At 46.9% G+C, this 26,527-nt stretch overlaps 1 protein-coding gene across 9 annotated transcripts in view; it reads left to right on the top strand.

Moving 5' to 3' along the window:
- Positions 1-26,527, top strand: part of CCDC91 (coiled-coil domain containing 91) — a 107,151-nt gene that overhangs the window by 22,516 nt on the left and 58,108 nt on the right. For 7 of the 9 annotated variants that reach the window (XM_068162406.1, XM_068162404.1, XM_068162401.1 and 4 more), the window contains exons 4-7: positions 572-729; positions 2,508-2,696; positions 5,271-5,375; positions 20,555-20,632. In XM_068162406.1, coding sequence (XP_068018507.1) covers positions 572-729; positions 2,508-2,696; positions 5,271-5,375; positions 20,555-20,632 — 530 coding nt within the window. The remainder of the gene's footprint in view (positions 1-571; positions 730-2,507; positions 2,697-5,270; positions 5,376-20,554; positions 20,633-26,527) is intronic. The other 2 variants (XM_068162409.1, XM_068162410.1) reach the window with 1 other exon arrangement.

A 26,527-nucleotide genomic window follows, 5' to 3' on the forward strand; every position in this document is an offset into this window, starting at 1 on the left:
GCTGGTGAATCCCAGATCTGCAAGCACAGTGATGGAAGGTATTGGGTTTGGAAAGGAGAAAATTGAGGAATTTGCTAAGCTAAAAGAGGGAAAATCGCTGAGGAAACCACTAAAGCTCCCCAGTTTTGCCTAATGCTGTGCATGCCTTTGGAGGCTCTTACAGCACTTCTGGTGGTACTGCCTGTTGATTGATAGCTGTTAATGGAGCCACTCATTCTGTAAGCAGCTGATCACTTCCTAGCAGCTATCCATTCAGGCTGAACTCAAAGCAGTGTAAGCACAGGAAAAAAGTTTTCTATCCTCAATTAAATGTAGTACTTGTGGCTGATTTGTTTTTGTTGTGGTGGTTTTTTGTTTGGTTGGGTTGGGTTTTTCGTTTGGTCTTGGTGGTTTGTCTGGGAAACAAGATTATTTCTTTTCTACCAGGCTGTGAATTAACTTGCTTCCCATTGACAATGCTGAGTTGGGGCGGGGAGGGCTTTTTTTTTTTAGTACAGTTTTCAGAACCAGTAAATCTTTGACTGCCTCTTCATGTTGTGCATGCATTTTCTGTTTCCATTCCTTGCATTAGTATCTGATGTCCATGTGTCTCCTGATGTTCTTCTGGAGCACTCTGTGCCTTCTGCCTCCCTGGTTCCTTCTGACTCATTCAGTTTATCAACTGATAATGCGGCTAAAGCTCTCCAGAGGGCCAGCAGTGCTACAAACCCAGCAGCTGTTGAAGAACAGGTAAAGCCCCAGTTGACAGGGGACCTTGGTGTGTTCAGTGTCTTTGTAGGTGGAATTGCCTTCGAAGAGCACAGGAGTACTGGATGTCTAGGATGCAGGCTTTGGAGTAAAATGCTCTATCAGACACCCCCCTATACTTTGGTGTGGACTGCAAGGGGGGTCGGTGTGTTAAAGAGCTGCTAAAAGCATGCTGCTAGTGCTAGGGAGCAACAGCAGGAGCTGTTCCTCTTAACACTGTAAAGATTCCAGGTGTGTGTAGATGTCATACTTCTGGGTGTTCCCAGGGACTTTCAGGGGTAGAGAATTAGCATTTAATCTTTACCTAACTAATTTAAAGTTTGTTATATTTTTGGGGTTGCTTTTTTTTTCTCTCCCACTGCCTCTGTGGTAGCCTCTGAACCACGGTAACAACTCAGCCAAAGACTGTTAGAAAATCAATAGGTACCCAGACAGAGTTGCTGCATAAGCACACAGGTGTCCAGGCTGCCAGCTGCAGAGAGTGCTGGAACCTGGCACTTGGAATGAAGGGGGAAGGAAACAACACGTGTGTCAGGTGTGCCCAGGTGAGTTTTCTCCTTTACCTGGTGGCTGAGCTTAAGGATGAAGTATCTAGGCTCAGGACTATACAGGAATGTGAAAGGGAACTAGATATGTGGGAACAGGCTTTGCAGACCCACCCCCTGTTGAGGGAGGTGTCCCCAGAAAAAGGGAGGGATGGATACAGGTCCCTGTTATGGGAAGCAAGGGGAATCCATCCAGGCCCTCCCCTCCTCTCCCATTGCCCTTGCACTAGAGGTATGAGGCCCTGCAGGCCGAGGGCAATGTGGATGAGAAGGTGGAAGAGGAACCATCTAAGGAGATACCTAAGGCAAAGCAGCCCCCACCAAATTAGAGAGGCAAAAGCCTGGCCTTAAACTCCAGGGATGGAGCTTTTGCCACCTGCCTGGGCAACCTATTCCAGTGTCTCACCACCTTCATGGGAAAGAGCTTCCTAACATCCAATCTGAATCTACCCATTTCTAGTTTTGCTCCATTCCCCCTAGTCCTATCACTCCCTGACACTGTTAAAAGTCTCTCCCCAGCTTTCTTGTAGGTCCCCTTCAAATACTGGAAGTTCACAATAATGTCTCCTTGGAGCCTTCTCTTCTCCAGACTGAACAGCCCCAACTCTGTCTCTGTAGCAGAGGTGCTCCAGCCCGCTGATCATCCCTGTGATCCTTCTCTGGACATGTTCCAGCACCTCCAGATTCTTCTTGTAACAGGGGCTCCAGAACTAACACAGCACTCTGGATAGGGTCTCACCAGAGTGGAGCTGGGGGGAGAATCACCTCCCTTGACCTGCTGGCTATACTTCTCTTGATGCAGCCCAGGATTTGATTGTCTTTCTGGCCTGCAAGTGCACATTGATGGCTCATAGCTTCTAGAATCCATCTACAATTACTGGCTACATTGTTGGATATCTCAGCTCTGGAAGCATTTAAGCCCTGGCTAGCTGGGGCCTTCAGCAACCTGGTCTAGTGGGAGGTGTCCTTGCCCATTGCAGGACCTGGAACTGGCTGATCTTTGGGGTCCCTTCCACCTCCAGCCATTCTGTGGTTTCTTTCTGGCCAGCACTCCCTCAGTATCAGTGTGCAGGTCAAGTTTCAGAGAAGTGTTGTGAAACAGGAACAGGATTTACAGTTCCTAGGTTCTGTGCTGGCATCTGAAATGCAATTTGACTTGCAGTGGTCAGATGCCTTGTCTGTTTCCTTTGCCATTCTGTTTCCCACACAAATTAGATTCCAGCAGACACTGGAGTTGCCTCTTCGAATGTGGCTGAGGACAAGGCTTCAGGTACACCCAGCATAGCTTTGGCTGATGCTGAGGCACAGAGAACAGGTGAAGCAAAGAGGTCTCTTCAACAGCCTGGTGCAAACCCAGAAATCAAGCTGTGCTCTGCTGAAGAAGAGAAGCTAAAAATCAAAAAGGTATGGGAGAGCATTTTGCATGAAAACCTTTTGCATTTATATAGCAGCCAAATATAGCCAGAGCTGGCAGAGATTTGCAATGCATTTTGTTGTAGAAATGAGCCAAGTTTACCCCAAATACTTCTGTTAATGCCTGATTTCTTCTGAGATTTCAGGAAGAAAATGCAAAGGTTTGTTAGCATGCAGCTGTTTGTTTGGAGGGCACAGTGATTTCTCCTGTGTTTTCTGTGTGTCACTGAAGCTGAAAGTGTGAACAGAACACACAACACATTGTTCTCTCTCTCTCTTTTTTTCTTCTATTTTTTTTCTTCTGGGAGCTCTGGTAACTAAACTCTTGATCACAGTATCCACAGTATTGCCAAGGTTGGAAGAGACCTCAAGGATCATTGAGTCCAACCTGTCACCACAGACCCATGGCTAGACCATGGCACCAAGTGCCACATCCAATCCCCTCTTGAACACCTCGAGGGATGGTGACTCCACCACCTGGGCAGCACATTCCATAGATGCTCCTTCTGACCTGGCTGTGAGGAATAGCAGGCAGGACTGTGGCTGTAGGTATGTGTCTGCGTTAGCAGAAGGTACCTGAGGCACAGCACATGAAGTTTAGTTTCAGCTGTTCTTAGAAGTGCTTCTTGGTAACTATCAGGGTGTGCTAGGGAAGGAGGAAATGGCTTGTTGGAAGTGAAACTGAGGATGAGTAACTAGAGGGGAGGAGGAGAGAGTCTGGAATGGATTGGTTTTGCTAGGAATTAAGTGTGCAGAGGAGGGCTGGAGGGAAAGCACAGCGACAGGCTGAAGAGGAGATAGTGGAGAGGTAGCCTTTGGGCTGAAGTGTTGCATGACCAGTTTATGCTTCTGTCTCCACAGTTGAACCAAACACTTTGAATCTCCAAGAACTGATTTTATTATTTCATCCCAAAGCAGGACTGAATTAAGCAGACTTCTTTTTGTCCTTCTCATGACCTTCTCAGTTGTGCTGCTGTGTGATTAGCTGCAGCGTGCTCTGGCAGCCCCTTAGCTTCTATTCTGCCTTCCTGCATGGCTGCAGAAATCGTTGTTCTGGAGCAGCTGAAAGGGTGCCAGCAGCTTGTGTAGAGGAGGAATGAGTTTGGTGGGAGCAGCAGCTGCAGTGAGAAATAATAAAACCCTTGAGCTCTTCATGTAGTAAGTAGCTGTGAAGTTGTCAGAGTATCCTTCTCCTTCCTCTTGACTGGTTCATGCTGGACCGGCGCTAGAAAGGCGTCCTGTGAAATCACAGCATATTGAAACTGGGTTGAATGTCAGAGCCATAGGTAGAGGTCCTGAGGAGCCTGTGTGAGGACATTTCTGCCTTTTCAGTCAAACCCTTTGTTAAAAGCACATTTAATGTGCTGCTTTTCAAATGCAGACAGACAGAACAAGCTAGTACAGATATAAAAATAATGAGAACAGAATAGTGCCAATAGGAAGCGACCTGCAGCAATCATCTGGTCCAGCTGCTTCAGCATCTCAGGACTCACCAAAAGGTATAGCATATAATTAAGGGCATTGTCCAAATGCCTCAAAGACTTTGACAGGCTCGGGGCCAGCAGGAGTAGGGAAGTCATTCTTCCCTTGTACTCAGCACTGGTTAGGCCACACCTTGAGTACTGTGTCCAATTCTGGGCCCCACAGTTTAAGAAAGATGTTGAGTTGCTCAAATATGTCCAGAGAAGGGCAACAAAGCTGGGGAGGTGTCTGGAGAGGCTGAGGGAGCTGGAGGTGTTTGTCCTGGAGAAGAGGAGGCTCAGGAGAGACCTTATTGCTCTCTACCTGAAAGGAGGCTGTAGCCAAGTGGGGATTAGTCTCTCCTACCAGGCAACCATCATCACAACAAGAGCACACAGTCTCAAGCTGTGCCAGGGGGAGTTTAGGCTGGATGTTAGGAAGAAATTCCTCACAGAGTGATTTGCTATTGGTATGTGCTGCCCAGGGAGATGGTGGAGTCACCATCCCTGGAAGTGTCTAAAAAGAGATTGGATGAGGCACTTGGTGCCATGGTTTAGTTGATTAGATGGTGTTGGGTGATAGGTTGGACTTGATGATCTCAAAGGTCTTTTCCAACCTCGTTTATTCTGTATCATGCACTGGTCTGAGAAGCCTGTTGCAGTGGTTGCCCACCCTCTGTAAGGAAGTACTGCCTTATGCCAAGGCTGAAACTTCTCTGGTGCAGCTGGGAGCCATTCCCATGCCTTCTATCACTGGATCCCGGGGAGAAGAGACCAGGATGTCTCTCTGCCTTTCCCCTTCTCGGGAAGCTGTAGAGAGCAATGAGATTGCTGCTCAGCCTCATTTTCTGTAGGCTAGACCAAACCAGGGACCTTGGCTGCTGCTCACAGGGCTTGCCCTTGATTTTAAACACCTTACACTTCAAAATACTGTCTCCATGTAAAGGCTGCAGGCAGAGCTTTATGGCACCACCTTTTATCTCTGTATGATGGCAGATGTCACTCTCTTCAGAAATTAAACCTGTTGCAGCCAATAACTGCAACTGGATTTGAAGCAGTTGCAAATATGTGTAACTGCCCACGTTTTATTTTGCAAACTTTCTAGGAGTTGGAACATTTGCTGGAAAAACACAGTGTTCTGGAGATGGATTTCTTGAAAGAAAAAAACCAAAGGGTAATTTCACATCAGGAGCATCACAGGACACTCCAGGTAACTCATTTCTTGTACTATCTTACACCTTTTTCAGGAGGGTTTTGAGTAGAGTTAAGGATGAGGCTCTCGCTAGCCTGATCTAGTGTGGGGTGTCCCTGCCCGTGGCAGGGGGGTTGGAACTAGATGATCCTTGTGGTCCCTTCCAACCCTGATATTATGATACTATGATACGATGTACAGGCCTCCTCCAAAGCCTTTGGAAGTTAAGGAATTTCTGAGGTCCTGGCTTTGGATATTAGTGGCAGTCTAGGTGTAATACCCACTAGCACAAGTCCCTTTCTGTAACTTTCAGAACACAACCTTACTATGATCTGTTTGAGAAGTAAACAACCCCCTTACCATAGCAGATGTGTCTAACAGGATGATATCACATCTTCTGCACTAGCTGTGGGCAATTATTTCAGCATTGGCTGACTGGAATATGGAAAACTTTGTGCTGCATAATAAAAATCTGTGAAATATAATTAGATGATGGACAATGGAATTAAAATGTCTTTCCCTGTAAAAGTCCATGAGAGAGGTGTGAAGTCTCACATGCAGGACAAGTCTTTTATTGTAGTCTTCAGTCTTCTTCCAGTGATACAGCAGGCCAAAGTCTGACAGGCTTGCATTTCAAAAGTTTCTGGTTGGTGGTTCATCCTAACTTCACTCTTTTGCTTCTGTTGATGGTCTTTAAGCAGTTGCTGTGTTGCTGTAATGATGTGTCCTGGACCCTTGGCTGCTGTGCTTCCTATAACCTATGTTTATATAATCATCCAGGCATTTAATGCATGTAACATCCTCCTCAGTGAAAGAAATGTGTGCTTGGCTGTGTAGGACACAAAAGTTTTCCTTCAAAGCCTTCTGACTGATGGAATACCCAGGGGCTGAAGGTGATGGCCATCCTGTGCTCCTGGCAGCAGTCGGTGGCTGTAGCTTGTAGTGCTCACATGATACTCTTTAGTAGAAGGATCAAGGCAGTAGAGATGCTGGTGGGGTTTGCTAGGTCTGTATCACATCTCTGAGTCAGGTCCTGCAGTTTTCCAGAATGGCAATGAAAGGGTCATAACCTTTTTCAGAAAACTTCATGTAGCTCCTCTTGGCTTTTGGTTGCAGCCAGAGCCAAACCAGAGAGTAGGAGTCACTGAATCATTAAATTGTTAGGGTTAAAAGGGACCTCAAGGATCATCTAGTTCCACCCCCCGTGCCATAGGCAGGGACACCTCACACTAGATCAAGTTGCTCAGAGCCACATCCAGACTGGCCTTAAAAACCTCCAGGGATGAGGCCTCCACCACCTCCCTGAGCAACCTGTTCCACTGTTTCACCACTATCAGGGTGAAGAATTTCTTCCTAACATCCGATCTCAATCTACCCATTTCTATTTTTGTTCCATTCCCTCTAGTCCTGTCATTACTTGACACCCTCCCAAAAGTCCCTCCCCAGCTTTCTTGTAGGCCCCCTACAAGCTTTCAAGAGCTGACAGTCTGAATTCCCTTTGTGGGACTAGAACACTGGATGCCTTCTGCTGGCACAGCTTCTAATGCCAGCTCCTTTTTTCTGTCTCCTTTGGCTCCTACACCACCAGGGTCAGCACCTGTGGCTGCACAACAAGTAACTGGCAGCTACAGAGCACATGCCTTGCTAGCATTTCTTTTTCAAGCAGAAACAGCTTGGTGGTTAGTGCTGCTGGTTTGAGATGCTTCAGAGCAGACAGTACTCATGGCTGACAGAGCTTTGGGGACTCTCAGGGTAACACTTTATACTGAATTTGGCATCCTGAGCTGTAGGTGTGAACTGACATCAGCACTGGTCAGGCCACACCTTGAGTCCTGTGTCCAGTTCTGGGCCCCTCAGTTTAGGGAAGATGTTGCGTTTCTGGAATGTGTCCAGAGAAGGGCAATAAAGCTGGGGAGGGGTTTGGAGCACAGCCCTGTGAGGAGAGGCTGAGAGAGCTGGGGTTGCTTAGCCTGGAGAAGAGGAGGCTCAGAGGAGACCTTCTTGCAGTCTACAACTACCTGAAGGGATGTTGTAGTTTGGGCTGGGTGCCCTCTGCTACAGGGGTGTTTCCTGTGTCCAGAAGTCCAGCCCAGTGGGTGGACACAGGAAACTATGTATTTCTACCATAATCCTTTCCACCACTATAAATTTTACGGCAGGGTCTGGCACTTCCTCTTTCCTTCTTCTCCACCACCCGGTAACTGGGGAGAGATCTCTTGGCCATGGGCCTGGTTAGGCCCAAGGCCACAGGGGGATGGGCAGTCTCAGATCTGGCCAGCTGAGACTAGCCTAGCAGTGGGGGGGGGGGGGGAAGGAGGAGGCCTGGGGGTTTTGGGTGCACCCTCAGGTGGGGATGGGATCTTTCTGGGTCTGTTTTGGGGTTCTTCTTGTCACTGTGTTTCTAGTTCTTTGCACGCACTCACTGTTCTCTATTTAAACTTTCCATCACTTTTGCAATCTGTTTGAGTTGTTATTTCTGCACGTGGTGGGGAGGGGCTTTGCCCCAACCCATTACAAGGGAGGTTGTAGCTGGGTGGGGGTTGGTCTCTTCTCCCAGGCAGCCAGCACCAGAACAAGACGACACAGTCTCAAGCTGCACCTGGGGAGGTTTAGGCTGGAGGTGAGGAGAAAGTTCTTCCCAGAAAGAGAGATTGGCCATTGGAATGTGCTGCCCAGGGAGGTGGTGGAGCCACCATTCCTGGAAGTGTTTAAGAGGAGATTGGATGAGACACTTGGTGCCATGGTTTAGTTGATTAGATGGTGCTGGGTGATGGGTCGGACCTGATGATCCAAAGTCTTTTCCAACCTGGTCTGGTCTATTCTATTCTTACATGGTTTTTCTGTGTTAGGATTTGAGTATAACAAAATACAAAACAAGAAGTAATTCTGATAGAAAATGTCATTGATCTGTCTGCTAAGCAGTCATTTGGTTGGTTTGATCCTTTCCTGTTGATTCCTGCCCCAGCCAGGGCTGTCAGTTGTGTTACTTGCAGCTTTGTTGTCACAAATACGGTTTCAATGACACATGCGCAGGTGGTTTTTGGTTTTGTTTTGTTTTAGGTAAGAAAAATACTTGGAAAGCCAAGTTAGGAACATGAGCATCTTAGAGCTGTTTGAGCAGGTTAGCATGCTGAAGTGAATTGTGCTCTGGGCCAGGAACAATCTGGATTTGGTAGCACTGACAGTGGAAGACTGGAAGGGGAGTGGTAATCGCTGCTCCTGATCAGAGGGGCAGACCTCCAAGCCTCTGTTACCGTGTCAGCAACCAACCAAAGGTAGCCAATGGAGTGTTGTCACATTTATGCTTGTGTGCAAGAGAAGAGCAAAAAGCTCTGCTTTTCATTTAGATACACTTAGGTTTAAAACGCCAGTGGTGAGCAGAGCTTGCAGTATATTCACGTTCTTAATGCTGCCATATGTGACTACAAGGAGCAGAGACAGCAAAGAGAAGCAGTGGGTTAATAATAGACTAAACATATGGCTAGCAACTGCTTTTAGAGTTGTTGGCTATTTAATGCAGTGGTCTCTTTAAGATCTGGACGTGGGAGTCCAGGTGGATAACAAGTTAGCCATGGGTCAGCAATGTGCCCTTATGGCCAAGAGGGTCAATGGGATCCTGGGGTGCGTTATGAGGAGTGTGTTCAGCAGATCTGGGGCTCTTTAGGCAGGAGAAGAGAACACTGAGAGGGGATTTCAATAAATATTTGAGGGCTGGGTGTCCAGAGGGAGAGGACAGGCTCCACTCACTTGCACCCTGCGACAGGACAAGGAGTAATGGATAGAAACTACAACACAGGAGGTTTCACCTCAATGCGAGGAAGAGCTGCTTCACTGTGAGGGTCACAGACCACTGGAACAGGTTGCCCAGAGAGGTTGTGGAGTCTCCTGTTGTGGAGACTTTCAAGACCCATCTGGATGCATTCCTGTGACCTGTGCTAGATTCTATGGTCCTGCTCTGGGAGGGGGATTGGACTCGATGCTCTCTGGAGGTCCTTTCCCAGCTCTAACATCCTGTGATCTGAATTTATACATTCTCAGGGTTGTGATTCCCACACTGCAGCTTTGGTGTTGGTGGCATTTCAGAGGCATGACAGCATCCTGCAATTCTCACTTCATTCATGCAGAATGGAGCTGAGTTACAGTTGCTGGGGGAAGTGTTGATTTGGGTTTTCTTCATTTTTGTGTGGTGTTGTAAATAGGAAGTTGCATTAATGCCACATTAGCCTCAGAATCCCTTACTTGGGAAGGAGACAGGTGCAAAAGTGGCTCTGATTTGTATATTCCTTTTGTCAGTGTCAGTCTTTTTGCCCCTTCTTTTGATCACAGTCACATACACTCTCCTCAGCCTTTAACAGCTCAGCACCAATATAGGCTGGGCAAGGACTGGCTTGAGAGTAGCTGTGAAGAAAAGGACTTGGAGGTGCTGGTGGATGAGAAGCCCAACAGAAGCCACCAGTGTGCACGTACAGCCTGGAAAACCAACCAGAGCCTGGGCTGCATCAAGAGAAGCATAGCCAGCAGGGTCAGGGAGGTTATTTTCCCCCTCTATTCGACTCTGATGAGACCCCACCTGGAGTACTTAATTCTGTTCTGGAGCCCCTATTACAGGAAGGATCTGGAGGTGCTGGAATGTGTCCAGAGAAGGGCCATGAGGATGAGCAGAGGGCTGGAGCTCCTCTGCTATAAGGACAGACTTGAGAGAGTTGGGGCTGTTCAGTCTGGAGAAGAGAAGGCTCCAAGGAGACCTTCTTCTGGCCTTCCAGTATCTGAAGGGGCCTACAAGAAAGCAGGGAAGGGACTTTTTAGGGTGTCAGATAGTGATAGGACTGGGGGCAATGGAGCAAAACTAGAAATGGGTAGATTGAGATTGGATGTTAGGAAGAAATTCTTCCCCATGAAGGTGGTGAGACACTGGAACAGGTTGCCCAGGAAGGTCGTGGAAGCCTCACCTCTGGAGGCCTTTAAGACCAGGGTGGATGTGTCTCTGAGCAACCTGATCTAATGTGAGGTGTCCCTGTCCATGGCAAGGGGATTGGAACTGGATGGTCCTTGAGGTTCCTTCCAACCCTAACAATTCTATGATTCTTCTGCACGTTTCCAAGACTCTCAGTGCTGGTAAGTAATCTGTGGCTTTGGCTAAATGTAGACTTAATGTGCATTTGAATCCTAAACTCTTACTGCAGCCCCATTACAGTTTGCTGGAGAAACAAATCGGTGTGGCATTGGAAACATGCCAGCCCCAATCTGTACAGTAGTGAAACCCACACAGGCCTGCTCAGGGGGTGATGGCTTGTGTGCAGAGTGGGAGCATTGGACTGGAGAAAGGAAAGCAGTGCCTGGGCTCTGGCTCCCTGAGCAGGAGCTTCACTCTTTGGAGAGGTATAGCTGCTAGGGCTCTATCTGCAGACAACTGCTTGAGATCACGGTATCACAGTATCACCAAGGTTGGGAGAGACCTCAAAGATCATCAAGTCCAACCTGTCACCACAGACCCCATGACTAAACCATGGCACCAAGTGCCGCGTCCAGTCCCCTCTTGAACACCTCCAGGGATGGTGACTCCACCACCTCCTTGGGCAGCACATTCCAATGGTGAACGACTCTCTCAGTGAAGAACTTTCTCCTCACCTCCAGCCTAAACTTCCCCTGGCATGGCTTGAGACTTTGTCCTCTTGTTCTGGTGCTGCTAGAAAGAAGAGACCAACCCCTTCCTGGCTACAACCACCCTTCAGGCAGTTGTAGAGAGCAATGACGTCTTCCCTGAGCCTTCTCTTCTCCAGGCTAAACTAAGAACTGGATCCTCCTTTTCCTCTGCTCTTTTTATGATGTACCACATTGTCACACTTTAAGAAATACTGCAGTGCTGCTGGAAAATTCTGGTTATGGTTCTAAATATGTTTTCCCATCCTCAACCCTTTCTGGGAGTGCACCTGGCTGGGTTTTAAGGGAGCAGTGCAGCTGATGTGGGATGAGCTTCGTTTGGCCACTGACATCTCTTCTTCTCATGCAACAAGTCCACAGCTGCTTTGAAAGCACCTTTTGGGATCCTTTGTTTCTGCTCGACTTTGTTTAGGGAATGTCTTTACAATTTTGGTTGAAAAAGTGACTTTAAGGTTGTTTGCTTTATTTAGCAGTACTCCTGTTGTTGCAAAACAGTCATGGTTAAAAATCAACGAGCTTAGCTCTGTATTTTCATTTGTTAATGGTATTTTATAGATTGGAAAGGAATGCCAGAGACTCACTGCTTAAATCATGTCTTAGAAAGGTCAGAGAGGAGGCTGAAACTGAGGCAAACATGAACAGCTCAGGCCCTTATGATGCAAAGAAACTTGGCTAAGTCATGCTCTGACACCTAGCTGGCAATAAACGGCATGTAATATCAGCACAGCCATCACTGCTTTTGGATGCTCTTTCATTTTGCTGTTACTGTGGGGGGGATTTCTCATGTGGGTACCTCTGCAGGTGTCACAGTGAAATTATAAAGCTTCAAACTGAGGCAAGTATTTTAAGTGTAGTTAAGACGGAAAAAGGTAAAATGCATATTCTGGACTAATTTCTTCCATCCTCATTGTGAGGGATGAGTTTGTGTTCTGATGAGCATTGCTTGTTAATTTTGGGGGCTTTATGTGGTGCACCCCTGCATCACACATACAGTCATACCTAACAGAATGTGCACTTAGCTGTGGCTGTCTCCTTAGGTTTGGAAATAGTGCTTCAGAGCTTTAAAGTGTTTTATAAGGCACAGAGGAATGAAAACTTCATGTCAGTGCCAGGTTCACCACACCAGTCTGCCTTGGAGCAGAAGTGTACAAAGAGGGATTTGGATGTACTTCCCTGCAGGACTGAAGAGAATGTCATCTCCAGAACTGCAGCTGATGCATTTGAAAATCTGCTCCTCTTCAGAAGGAGTTGGAAGAGGAATGTTCAATAGTGTCCCTTCCCCTGTCTTTGTATTCCTCTTCTTAGTGTTACCTAAGGGATGAACTTAGCCCTTCTGAGCCTTCTGTCTGCTTTCACATAACCATAGAATGGCTCAGGGTGGAAGGGACCTTGGAGATCATCTACTCCAACCTCCCTTCCATGGGAGGCTCGCTATCCAGCATTGACAACTGGAGAGTACAATTTTGCCTCTAAATGGGTATTTCCCAGCGTTAGAGAGAACAACAACCTGGGGTCTCTGATCTCCCCAGCCTCTCTTTTGTCGTTGATACAGGAATGCTGTCTATCATAGGCCTACAAAGTGTGATCCATCAACTGTCCCTGTTGTGTGGTGTTTCAGTGGCTGAAACCTGAGGATATAGGAGAGAAATCCGAGATGCACACACTCCTCGAATGACAGACCTGTTCTTGGTGACAATAGAAAGGTGTCAGTCTGTGTATTTGGAATAAACACAGATGAGGCCAGGGAGAAAGCTTCTTGTTCTGGAAGACCCTAGTGTGCTGCTTCTGCACATAAGCAGTCCTGGGCATGCCTGAACATTCACCTCCCAAAGGAATTTCATGAAGCAATCTTGCAGCTGGAGGCTTGGCAAAAGTAGCTCTTGGGAGCACTTGCAGTTGAAGGACTGGGTTGAAGGGACCTTAACAGATCGTGGTCCTAAAGGACAGCATGAGCAGTGGTGCTCCTCCTTCAGACTGCAGGTGGCCTTTCAAGTGAATTTGGTATATAGGTATTAGGTTGGACTTGATGATCTCTGAGGTCTTTTCCAACCTGATTGATTGATTCTATGACTGCAAAGGTGATCATCTGCCAGAGAGATGAGGAAGAAAAGACTGACAGATTCAGCTGCTCTCCAGCTAAGGCTGCCTGCTAAGCTGGAGTTCTTTACCACCAAGCTTGTCACATTGGGATTGTCACTAGGCCTAGCTGCTGGAGAAACAGGATCATGTGAAATTGTTGGGAGGGCAATGGAAATGGACAAGGTGTCCTGAAAATGAGGAAACCCAGACAGAAGGGAAGGTTGGGTAAGGTAGCCACCAGGACAGGTCTTCTGGGTCAGTTCTGTGCTGCTTGGGGTGCACTTCCTTCAATGGAGGGAACAGGTCCAAAGCAGCTCCAGGTCACAAGTTCTGTCTGTCTTCAGTGTAAGATACCTGAGGTAGTGTAACTCTCCTGAGTACTTGAGCAATGCATGCTAGCAAAATACTCTGTTTTAGCTAATAGTAGTAATGTTTAGTCAATTTTCATATCATGTTTTTGTACTTGAGAAAGATCAGATGCATAACAAATGCTGGGATGCTGTTTGGGGAACAGCTTTGAAGAATTATCTTTTCATTGTCCCTTAACTGCTTAGTCACCTTGTTTGGTTCATAGTTCACCAATAAGCTAGGAGCGGCTGCAGCACGCAGCTTACTGCATGGGTGGCAGTTGTATTGCCTAAGTAACCTGTTACTGACACAGCTTTGCATCCATTTATTTAACCTGTATTGCATTTTATTTAGATTTAGTACACACTTGATGTTTGAGCAGGTTGATCAGAATTTGTCAAGCATTGAACACCTTTATTCCTATAAACGTGTTCTGATCAAATTCACACCGTGGAGGTTAGCACACAGACAAACTCTTGTGATTCCCATGTCAGAGTTAATTATTCTCCTGCATTCCCTGTTCACACCCTTATTAATTATGCCTTTGAGATTTAAGTTCTTTTTGCTTGAGTCAACTACTGAAGTTTTAATCCCTGGGCAGAACACCCAGCACCTGAATTGCAGCGGGTCACTGGTGTTGTAAACTGCTGCCAAGGTGTGCAGCATCTCACTGATGCAGTGACATGCATTGGTTACTTGTGGAGATCACAAGTGTCCCCCCCACGTTGCCCTGCACATCTTTATCAACAGGAATGAGGGCAGCCCTCAAGCTCCTTTGCTCCAAGCTCAAGACCCTCAGCTTCCTGAGCCTGTTCTCACAGGGAGATCTTCCATTGCTTTCAGCAGCTTTGTGGCTCTGTGCTGGACTCTCTCAAGCAGTCCCCTGAGTTTTGAGAGAAGTCAGTAGAATGAAGTGACTTTGCCATTGAAAAACCAATTTCCATTCATTGACAGGGATTGAAATAAGGCTGGATAACTTCAGGGAAGCTAGGAAGGAAGACCATGGTTTGAACTCAGGACCTGGAAACAGTGAGAAATATTCTGGATGTCCCTTATATTCAGACAGAAGATTCTCCTTATCACAGTATCACTAAGGTTGGAAGAGACCTTGAGGATCATCGAGTCCAACCTGTCACCACAGACCTCATGACTAGACCATGGCACCCAGTACCACGTCTAATCCCCTCTTGAACACCTCCAGGGATGGTGACTCCACCACCTCCCTGGGCAGCACATTCCAATGACAAATGACTCTCTCAGTGAAGAACTTTCTCCTCACCTCAGTGCTGAAGAGGAAAAGGTGATAGCTACTCCCACCCCTGTGAGCTAAAGCAGCTCCTCAGGCTGTGGTTCAGTTTGCTGTTTCCTTTTGTGGCGCTATTTTGTAAAACTGCTTGGTTAAAAAAAGCCAAAAAATCCAACACCCAGAAAATCCCAACCCCCAAAGCAATCCTTTGTGCTACCTAATAACCGCTGCTCAGAACTACTGAGAACATCTTCATATCACAGGCCTACAATGCTACAGTCCCTAAGACCCTTGCTAAGACTCTTGGTGCTTGTTTCCATTAAGGAATATTTAATCTCCTGCTTTTATGTAGCAGATGCAATTTCCATTGATTTGATTTTTTTTTAACAATGAGTGGTGCTGAACACAGGAAAATCACTACTAGAAGAGGATGAGATCAGCTGCTTCCAGGGAGATTTTGCTGTCCTTCCCTTCTTGAGTTTTCCAGTGTTTATTGGGTATTTTCCAGTATTATTTGTCCTGATGGGATGCAGCCTTGAGAGCTGAAGGAGCTGGCTGAGGTTATTGCTCAGCCACTCTCCATCATTCTGAAATGTCCTGGAGAAGAGGAGAGGTGCCTGAGGATTGGAGGAAAGCCAATGCCAGTCCAGCCTTCCAAAAGGGCGTGAAGGATGACCCAGGAGACTACAGGCAAATCAGCCTCACTTCCATCCCTGGAAGGCTGATAGAGCAGCTTGTTCTGGAGGTCATCTCTAAGCACATGGAGGAAAAAGAAGATTATCAGGAACAGTCAGCATGGATTCTCAAAGGGGAAATGATGCTTGACTGGTCTATAGCCTTCTGTGATGGTGTAGCTAGCTGGGTAGATGAGGGAAGAGCACTGGTCTTGGAGCATCTGTCTTTCAAGTAGAGGCTGAGAGGCTGGAAAAGAGAAGACTGAGAAGGGATCTTATCAATGCTTATCAGTAGCTAAAGGATGGAGGCCATGAGCATGGGGCTGGGCTCCTTTCAGTGGTGCCCAGCACAAGGGGCAGTGGGTACAAACTAGAACACAAGAAGCTTCACCGGAACATAAGGGCAGACTTTACTTTGAGGCTGCTAGAACAATGGAACAGGAGGTTGTAAGATCTTCTCTGGAGACTTTCAGAACCCATTTAGATGTGTTTCTTGCAATCTGCCTTAGCCAGGGAGGCTGGAGAATGTGATCTCCAGAGGTGCCCTTCAACCCACACCATTCTGTGAGGATTCTATGATGATTATCTCTTCCACTGAATCTGCTTCATTTGGGAACTTCCCCCTTGCAAGTAGAGACAAAGGTAATTTTGCTCAGTTGGGGACAGGTCCTGACCTTCATATGGGGTGTGATCACTGTCCAGAAAGCAGCTGCACTGAGCTGGAGTGGTGAGAAGTTGCTTCAGTGAATGAATGCTTAAGGTCTTCAGGTCTTTAAGAAAAGATTGGATGTGGCACTTAGTGGCATGGTTTAGCTGATGTGGTGGTGTTAGGTCACAGGCTGGACTTGTGATCTCAGAGAGCTTTTCCAGCCTCAATAATTCTGTGATTCTGTAGCTCTGCTGTAACAGCCTGCAGGAGCAGGCTGAAGAGATCTCCTGTTTCACACACTTCCATGAGATGGCTCTCACACGGATGAGGGCCCTCTTAAATCAAGGCTGTCTGCCTTGTGCATTCTCGTGAGAGCTGAATATGCATGGAATAGCAGCAGGTCTTTGATCCATGCTGCAGTTCCTGTGACAGGATTTCATAAACTTGCAGCACATGGCTGTTCTTTCACCACCAGTTCAATTATCTCATCCTGTACCAAGTGCTGTCACAGCTGATGAGTCTCCCCTTCCACAATAGAAACCCAGAAGGACTTTTTTTTTAGGGAGAAACCCTATTGGTAAGTAATTTGATGCTATTTTTGTGTATTTAGTCTGTGCTGCGCTACTTCAGATTTGTAACTGTGGTCTGTAGTCTCTTACACACTGTGCATATCCAGTTGGGGAAGGCTGAATTCCAGCAGGCTTTGCTGTCACTTGTTAGCCAAGTGGAGGCAGTGTCTGTGCCCTCCAAAGCTGCTCACAACAAGAATGTGTCTTCATCACGACTCTTCTCATCTGGATCAGCCATGCTGTGGGAGGTCTGTCGTAGCACAGAACACCAAGGAGTCTCAAGCAAAGTTAAACACAGCTCAAGCTTTCTGTCAAACCCAGCCCAGCATTGCAGCCCTGTAAAATCTATTTGCATTTTAATTTGTATGGTAGAACAAGGCAAGTGTGAGCCTACTGCTGCAGCCCTGCCAGCTGGCTTCTGCAGAGGGACTGGGGGACTCCAGAGAGGTCTGCCAAATGGATGGACTTGGGTTGGAGAGTCAGAGAAAGCGGTGTTAGTGCCCAAACTGGAATAACTTTGCTTATCCTTCTCACTTTTTCAGCAGCAGAAGGCTTCTTGCTGTTATTTTGTCCTACTCCTGATTATTTATTTTTTGGCTGGAAATTGTGATCTCTGATCTTGGGGGGAGGGTGGGTTTCACAGTGGGGATTTGGGTCTGCTTTTATTGCTGGGCAGTTTTGTGATGTTTCGTGGGGTTTTGTTAGAGTGTTTCATTTGGGGGGTTGCTGGGTGTTGTTGTTTCAAGCTGCAGCATATTGAATAGATTAAAGACAGAGTTATTGGTGTCCATTGGAAAAAAATAAATGTGGAAGATGAGAGCTGTGGCTTAGCTGTCACTGGAGGGAAAAGGGACAGCGGGGGAGGGAAGAGTCTGTTCTAGAAACAATGTGGTAGCATGAAAAACCATCCAGAGTGAATGGATGTAGGGATCCAGGTTTGCTAGGCTTTTGGGACACTCATGGCTCAGGGGCTCTTCACAGCCATTTCTGGGCACATGGAGAAGGTGACTGGGATCAGCCAACATGGATTTACCAAGAGATAAATTCTTCCTGAGCATCCTGACTGCCTTCTGTGATAAAGCACCTAGGCTGTGGGTGAGAGGATTGCAGTGGATGTGGTGTATCTTGACCTCAGCCTGAAGAGGAGAAGGCTTAGGGGAAGCAGAATGTCCATTTTCTGCAAGGCTGTGGAGAAAAGCAGAGCCAGGCAGGCTGTGCAGAGATCCACAGCAGGAGGAGGAGTGGAAATGGTGATGAATTGAAGCATGGGAAGGAAAGGCACTGTTGTTTGGGATGTTGGGATATTTCAGATGCTGTGGCTGCGACATTTCCCTTCTCGGAGGCTTTCAAGGTCTGACTGGACAAGAATCTGAACAATCTGGCCTGAATTCAGTGCCGCTCTTGCCTTCAGTGGGAGGTTCAATGAGGTGGCCTCCAGAGGTCCCTTCCAACCTGAAGGATTGTGTGATGCTGTGATTTAATACTTGGGTCATAAACTGAGAAAAATAAATAGCCCACTCCCAATCACTGCAGTAATAACTTGGATCCAGGGGATACTCCCCAGGCTGAGTGCTTTGGAATATTTTACTCCAATCTGGCCCTCCTCACTGCCAGCAAAAAGACATTAGCAATGAAGGGCAGGGCAGCAAAGCCTGGACCAAAAAGCTGATTAATGCAAGTGTTTGAAAAGCTCAACCAATTGGAACATGCTACAGCAAACTTAAATCACTGCTGTATGGAATGGAACATTTGGGGCATTGAAAACTATCCCTGCCTGGTTAGAACAGGAGCTCACAGCCTGCGCCCTGCCTGTGTTCAGCAGGAAGCATCCTCACAGCTCTCTTAGGAAGCTGCTCATGAGAGTTTGTTTGCTGTCTCATCTCCTCCTTCACCCCAAGCCTTCTCTTGTTATATAACCCAGGTCATAGTGATACTGACTGGTATCAAATAAATGGCATTTTCTGGTCCCTGTGCTGAGCTGGCCCTTGTGCACACTGCTTATTCTTGGGGTTATGGAGGCAAATCTGAAAGGTTTTTCCCTTCCCATAAAAATGCTCTCTCTCTTCTTTAGATTCTCAGCTGTAGCTTCCCCTAGGATGCTGGTGACATGACCACAGTGTAAACCCTTTGCTGTAGACCTGGAGGCACTCCTGTGTCTGTGTTGTAGGGAGTTCACACTCCACACTAGAGCATTGGTGACCCCTCTGTATTTTATGTCCAACAGCACACTCTAGTGTGTAGATTAATAACCATTACAGAACCATGCAGTCTTTTGGCTTGGAAAAGATCTTAACATCCAGTCCACCCATTTTCTAACTCTACCGAGGCTGGTGCTAAGCCACACCCCTCAGCACCACATCTCTGCCTCTTTTAAATGCCTCCAGGGATGGGGATTCAAACATCTCTCTGGGCAGCTTGTGCCAGGCTTTGAGAACCCTTTCTATGAAGAAGCTTCTTTGGGTGTCCAACCTAAACCTCCCTTGGTGTGACCTGAGGCAATTTCCTCTTGTTCTATCAGTTTTTACTAGGGAGAAAAGTCCATCTCCTGCCTCACTGCAGCCTCCTTTCTGGGAGCTGTGGAGAGCAATGAGGTCTCCCCTCAGCCTTCTCCATGTTAAACAACCCCAGTTTCCTCAGTTGCTTCTCACCAGCCCTCTTCTCCAGACCCTTCCCCAGCTCCATTGCCCTTCTCTGGGTGTGCTCCAGCCCCTCAATGTCCTTCTTGAAGGGAGGGCCTCAAAACTGAACACAAAGTAATTCTCATCATAACTAAATCAGTTTTTCAGTGATTTCAGTGCTCTGTTTAGTAACACAATTGTCAGGGCTGAGAGGGGATCTTACTGAGGTCTACAGTGTCTGTGGGGTGGCTGTCAGGAGGATGCAGCTAGGCACTTTAACAGTGATGCCCAGCAACAGGATGAGGAGCAATAGATGTAAACTCAATCACAGGAAATTCCACACAACATGAGGAAAAATCTTTACTGTGAAGGTGCCAGAGCCCTCAAGCAGGGAGCCCAGAGAGGTTGTGAGGTCTCCTTCTCTGGAGATCTTCAAAATCTTGCTGGACATGTACCCGTGTAACCTGCTCTAGGTAGGTCCTGCTTTGGACAGGGGTTTCTCCACACTGAATGCTTTCCCTGTAGCTTAGATGTTGTTGCTTTGCAGTTTTTTCACCTGGAATAGTAAATAACCATTGACCTTCTCTTGCTGTAGAATCCTTCATGTGTGTGAACCCAGGATGTGCTGCTCTGGCAATTACAGCCTTTTCCCCACCCTGATGCTCACTTCTCACAGGAAGGCTTCTGTGAATGATTTTTGAAGCTCTGGAGTTAAGCACTGGATCACAATTTTCCTCCTTGTACTAATTCTGTAGTATTGTGCTGTGCAAAGTTTTCTGGCTCAGCACTTTTTTTTTACATCTACAACCTTTGAGCCTAACTGGTTTGGCACAGCTGTGAGAATGTTCATGTGGGTGTTATTTTTACACACTGCTATGAATAAAAACAAAGGAACCAGCAGAGCTTTATTGGAAAAACGTTCAGGAGATCTTAGGCAAGAACCTTAGGAATAAAGAATGAAAATAAGGAAGGCTCTATGTCACGAGTAGAAGGGAAGCTGAATCCGAAACCACTCCATTCCAGCATTTTTCTTGATACAGGCTCTAAATAACATTTGCTAAGGGAGTGATTCTGAAGTGCTGCCAGACAGGTATGCCAGAAACCAGAAAAATCAGAGTGACAAAGGGAATTTTAAAAGTATTTGGAGAGGGATTTAGAATTGCCAGGTCTAATAAAGTTTAGTACTGGGACTAACTTGAATTGAGCATGTAGATAATATCTAAAGAGCCAAGATGTCTGCATTTCTGCATGAAAGGTAACCCCAAATGAGGAAAAGAAGTGGTCTTTACTCTTCTCATTAAAATGCTGTTGGTTGCCTGTGCTGTGTATAAGCCTTCCCTGTTTTTTGTACAGGAAAAGCATAAGCAGGAGTTAGAAGACATGAGGAAAGCTGGACACGAAGCCTTGAGTATGATTGTGGAAGAATTCAAGGTAAATAAGCGGCCAAGACATTCCAGTTTCCCCATAACATCAGCATGACAATAACAAGCAAGCACTACAGGCAGTCTGCTTTAGCACTGCTTCTTCTGATTGCTCAACCCCCTTTCATTTCACAAATGTCTCCTGTTGCTTTCAATTCAGCCTCTTTGGGCTGCAATGTTGTGTGGCATGTTTTTCACTGCACTTTGGGGAAGTCCAGACAAAGTATGTCAGCCATTTTCACTAAGGAAACTTTAAACGAGAGCAAACTGAAAATGCTCAAGCTGCTGTGCTGAACTCTGGGTTTGACTGTTTAACACGCAGCCTCATTTCAGACCTCCTCTCTCTCAAACTGCACTTGCAGGGAAGCAGCCTCAGACTAACTGATCAGATTTTATCCACACAGTACTAAGAGAAGGAGTTAAGGATGAAGCGGCTGCATTTGCAGTTTCTCTCACCTTGTTCCTCGTTGCTTTCAGCTGGTAAGATGAGAGAACTGGGTGTTACTAGGCAGGATCAGTCTGTGGGGTTTGTGCTGTTGTGGGAACAGTAAGAAATACACAGGACACAAGTCGAGCCACTTAGGAGAAGTAATAGGTAAGGCTGAGAATTCCAATCAGACTGAAGGAGGTGAAGCCTAGCTCCGGGCTAGCCACACTTGGATGTTTTGCAGGTTTGTGCTGACAATGTGAGCTGCTTTAGGCCGAGCAGCTGGGCATGCTGTGTCTGCTGCACAGGCATCCTGCCAGGGACCCATGGCAGAGGCTTGCAGGGCTTTGCTGTGGAATTCAGCATGCATGCAGCTTGCTTTTCTCCATTCCTTGTCTTCAGTTTATTATAGAATGGTTTGGGTCATCCAGTCCAACCCCCCTGTAGTCAGCAGGGACATCCTCCACTAGAGCAGGTTGCTCAGAGCCTTGTCTAGCCTGACCTTCAGTAGCTTCACAGATGTGGACTCAACTACCTCCCTGGGCAACCTGTTGCAGTCTTCCTGCACCCTCATGGTGCAGAACTTGTTCCTCACATCCAATCTAAATCTGCTCTTCTCTCATTTCCAACCACTGCCCTTTGTCCTGTCACTACAGGAATTTGTAAACAGTCCCTCTGCAGCTTTCTTGTAGCACCTTTCAGGTACTGGAAGGTGGCTTTCAGGTCTCCCTGGAGCCTTCTTTTCTGCAGGCTGAACACCCCCAGCTCCCTCAGCCTGTCCTTGTAGCAGAGGTGCTCCAGCCCCCTGATCTTTTTGTGGCACTCCGCTGGACCCTTTCCATCAGCTCCATGTCTGTCCTGTGCTGAGGATTCCAGAGCTGGGTACAGGACTGCAAGTGAGATCTCCCCAGAGCAGGAGGGCAGAATCCTCTCTCCCCATCTCTGGCCATGCTGCTTTGGATGCAGCAAGTTATTCTTCAGGGTGACAGGAGAGCCCTGTTCTGCATTCCTTGGGTTTTGATCAGGTGCACTAACGCAAGTTGTTCCAAAGCAGTGCTTGCTCATGGCTCAGGGTAGGTGTTGCTGGGCTGTTGGCATTATACGCAAACCTCCCTGACACCAGCCAGTTATGGCTTTGTGCTGCTACTCCAAGCAGAGCTGGGGTGTGAGTAAATGTGATGCCCAATGTTGATTGTGTAAAGATAACTGTATGAAAATAGAAACCATTCTTGGTGAGCCCCAGAAAATCCTCAGAACCCTTCAAGCCCCAGATGCTCTAAATGAGGAACTGAAACTGCAGTGAGCAGAAATGGTTTCTGTATTGCTGGCATAGGTGAGTCTTCCTGCTGGGAAGTTTGTGGAAGTGCCCCTCTCTTTTCATACAAATGAAAAAGAGAGTTGCCACTTTTTCACTTCTGTCTGCAGGGCTGCCAAGTTAGTCACCAAAGCCTCACTGTTGTCTTATTTGAGTGCTAATTATTGCTTCCTGCAGACCTTCTGTTGCTGCATCTTTCAGTGCTTGAAAATGGGTTACACTGCTCTGTGGTGAACATCTCTCTCCAGGCTGGTCTGTCATTACCATGGTATCCCCTCAGCAGAACCAGATGCTCCAGTTTAAGACCAAACCCTTTCAGTTCCTGCCCTTGTTGTGTCTGGTCATTTTTAAGAGAGCAACAGTGTTGAAAAGGGAGTTTACACAAGAAGGGAGATAGTGAATGATCCAGTTTCAAGGACTCGAATGTACCCAAGCCATGAGAATTATTGAAGTTGTCTTTGCAGTATTAACTTGACAGATATGCTGGGAAATCCATTAACAGGGACCACTAGACACTGCAGCACAAGCCCTCAGATCTATTACTGAGCATCCTGCATTCTTATCCTCCTTTCAACAAATAAACAATCCACAGCACAGGCAAAAAATGGTATTGAAAACCATGAGAAAGCAAATGAAAAGTGAACTTGGTAATCTGTGGAGGCCAAGTTTCTCCTTCTCAGGTTCACCCAATTTTAATTTCTGCCTTTCATGTCAGTGTTTTTTTACACTTTTATCCCTGTAATTAACTACAGTAGAGAAAAGTAAATGTAGCTCTTGGAAAGGGTGCTGGTGGGATGGTGTCACCTTTGAAAAGTTTTTCCACAAGCAGCAGAAGGGTTTTGTGCTTTGCTTGTTTAGTCAAGCTTTTGTTCTGAAATGGTTGGAGTTCTGTAAATAGACAAGTGAAGATCTTTAATCTGCTTTGTTTAGATTGCTCACCATACAAAATACCCTCTAATGGAAGCTCTCAAGGAGATGAGGTTACAGGCAGGTGGATTTACTTGATGGCATTTCTTTCCTTAGATTCCTTTGTGCAATTATGAGTCTGCTAAAAACCAGCTTGTGTGAATCAGATGTCTCCTTTTATGGCACTGGACTTCACGATGCAAAGCCCTTTGCAGCCCTTCCTGCAGTGGGAGTCTTGGCTATCAGTTTTTAATGCTAGGTGGTCAGGTTTTCCAGCCTTCCAGAATCTCAGAACAGGCAGGTTTGCAAAGTGTGGGACATGTGGGAGCCATTCCATTGTCTCTCAGAAATATTTGTCACTAATAGAGCTCTGAGCTGAAAGTTTGCCCTCTGATGAGCAAAGGAAAATGTCAAAGATTTCATTGCAAAAGATCATCTAAAACCAGGAGAGCTGTAACTAGTGGAGTCCCCCAGGGAGCAGGGCTGGGTCCAGTCTTCTGCTCAGCAAGCTTGCTGATGATACCACATTGGGAGGCTTGGCTGAGACACCAGAAGGCTGTGCAGCCATTCAGTGAGACCTGGACAGACTGAGAGCTATGCAGAGGGGAACCTAATGAGGTTCAACAAGGGTAAGTGCAGAGTCCTGCATCTGGGAAGGAAGAATAAACTGTACCAGTACAGGCTGGGAGGTGATGTGCTGGTGCAGCCCTGTGGAGAAGGACCTGGGAGTCCTAGTGCCCTTCATGGGACAGCAATGTGCCCTTGTGGCCGAGAGGACCAATGGGATCCTGGGTGCATTAGGAGGAGTGCATCCTGCGGATCAAGGGAGAGACCTCACCTGTAGTATTGTGTCCAGTTATGGGCTCCCCAGGTCAAGAGGGAGAGAGTCCAATGGAGAGCTACCAGGCTGATGAAGGGACTGAAGTACTGCCCTGTGAGGAGAGGCTGAGAGCCCTGGGGCTGTTTAGTGTGGAGATGAGAAGACTGAGAGGGGATTTAATAAATGTTTCTAACTATCTGAGGGCTGGGGGTCAAGAGGGAGGGGACAGGCTCTGCTCACTTGCACCGTGTGATAAGACAAGGGGCAATGGATAGAAACTCCAGCACAGGAGGTTCCACCTCAACATGAGGAGGAACTTCTTTACTGTGAGAGGCACAAAGTGCTGGAACAGGCTGCCCAGAGAGGTTGTGGAGTCTCTTTCTCTGGAGACTTTCAAGACCCATCTGGATGCATCCCTGTATGACCTGTGCTAGATTCTATGGTCCTGCTCTGGCAAGGGGTTGGACTCGATGATCATAGAATCAATAAGGTTGGAAAAGACCTTGAAGATAGAGTCCAACCTATTACCTAACACTTCCTGACTACTAAACCATGGCTTCAAGTGCCACGTCCAATCCCCTCTTGAACACATCCAGGAATGGTGACTCCACCACCTCCCTGGGCAGCACATGCCAATGGCGAACAACTCTCTCGGTGAAGAACTTTCTCCTCACCTTGAGCCTAAACCTCCCCTGGCACAGCTTGAGACTGTGTCCTCTTGTTAGAATAGAATAGACCGGGATGGAAGAGACCTTCAAGATCATCATGTCCAACCTATCATCCAGCACCACCTAATCAACTAAACCATGCAACCAAGCACCCTATCAAGTCTCCTCCTGAACACCTCCAGCGATGGTGACTCCACCACCTCCCTGGGCAGCCCATTCCAATGGGCAATCACTCTCTCTGTGTAGAACTTCTTTCTAACGTGCAGCCTGAGATTCTGTCCTCTTGTTCTGGTGCTGGCTGCCTGGGAGAAGAGATGAACCTCTGCCTGGCTACAACCCCCCTTCAGGTAGTTGTAGAGAGCAATAAGGTCACCCTGAGTCTCCTCTTCTCCAGGCTAAACACTCCCAGCTCTCTCAGCCTTTCCTTCTAGGGCTTGTGCTCAAGGCCTCTCCCCAGCCTCATTGCCCTTCTCTGGACATGTTCAAGTGTCTCAATGTCCTTCTCAAACTGAGGGGCCCAGAACTGGACACTCAACGTGTAGACTAACCAGTGCTGAGTACAGGGGCGGAATGACTTCCCTTCTCCTGCTGGCCACACTATTTCTGATGCATGCCAGGATGCCATTGGCCTTCTTGATTGACAGTGGGTGTGCACTTTGCTTCTACAGGAGTCTGAGAGAGCAATACATTGCAAAACTAAAGAACTTGTGCAATCCCAAGTCAGCAAGCCTGAGCTGTCTGGGTAAACTAAGCATAGGATTCAAACCAAGTTGTTGATCAATTCTGGTATAGCAGAAGAGGCTGAAAATAAAGCTGGAGGAGTTGTATTGTTGTCCAAGACAGATTGCTCTGTTCTTGTGTTTGGTTCAAACATCTGTTGCTTTGAAACACTTGACTAAAATTCATTGCCCACTGTAGAACTGGCAGTGGGAAGTGAGACCATGAAGCTTCTTTATACCCTGATGCACATCAACACACAATAAGCATTTGTACAGAACAACTTGAGAGAAGAGTTTCCCATAGAATCACTTTCTGAGTTGCTGGGGAAGATGCCACAGCACAAGCTGTGTTTCAGTCCTGGGTAGCAGGCTCTGATGAGGAGTGGAAACAGTGCAGGAAACAGCTCAAACTTTTGGTGTATTCCACTGGGAACCCCCTTTGCTGTCAGTTGCAAGCTAACTCTGACCTCAGCAGAGTGCAGACTTCTGATGTTCCTCTTTGGTCAAATTCCACCAGTTGTAGTTCTGATGAGAGGAGCATATAATAGTTTCTTTAATTTGTTCTTGAAAGAAAGATAATACAGCTGTGCATCAGCCTGCAATCCATCTGATCCCTGGGAGATTCTGGGCAGGGGCCTGAAGGTGTGCTGATCCATCCTGAGAGCTCCTTGTCACTTTTTTCAGTCATCTTCACTTCCTGTATTGAAACTGATAATACTGAGCTAGATAAACTGCTAAAATGGGAGAGATTTTATGCTGGTTGAATAAAGCCCACTGGATGCCTTAACTCAGTGTGATTTTTGGAAGCAGTTCTGGGTGTAGAGGAATTAAATATAGATGTGCTAATCTGGCACACTTTTCTTCCCCTTAATAACTTTCCCACTGCTACTTCCTACTGTAATGTTCTTTTATTGGTCTAAAAGCCAAAAGAACTGTAGAGAGAGGCTTGAGGCTTCAGACTTGACCAAATTTTAGCTTTGATTAGCTGAGATTATGCCAAGTTGAAATTTAATTATAATTTAATTACAGTTGAACCGTATAACATAGAAC

Source organism: Melanerpes formicivorus, unplaced genomic scaffold (assembly GCF_026170545.1).
Source record: "Melanerpes formicivorus ecotype bairdi unplaced genomic scaffold, bMelFor1.0.p_v2 SCAF_64, whole genome shotgun sequence".
In the NCBI taxonomy this organism is placed as follows: Eukaryota; Metazoa; Chordata; class Aves; order Piciformes; family Picidae; genus Melanerpes; species Melanerpes formicivorus.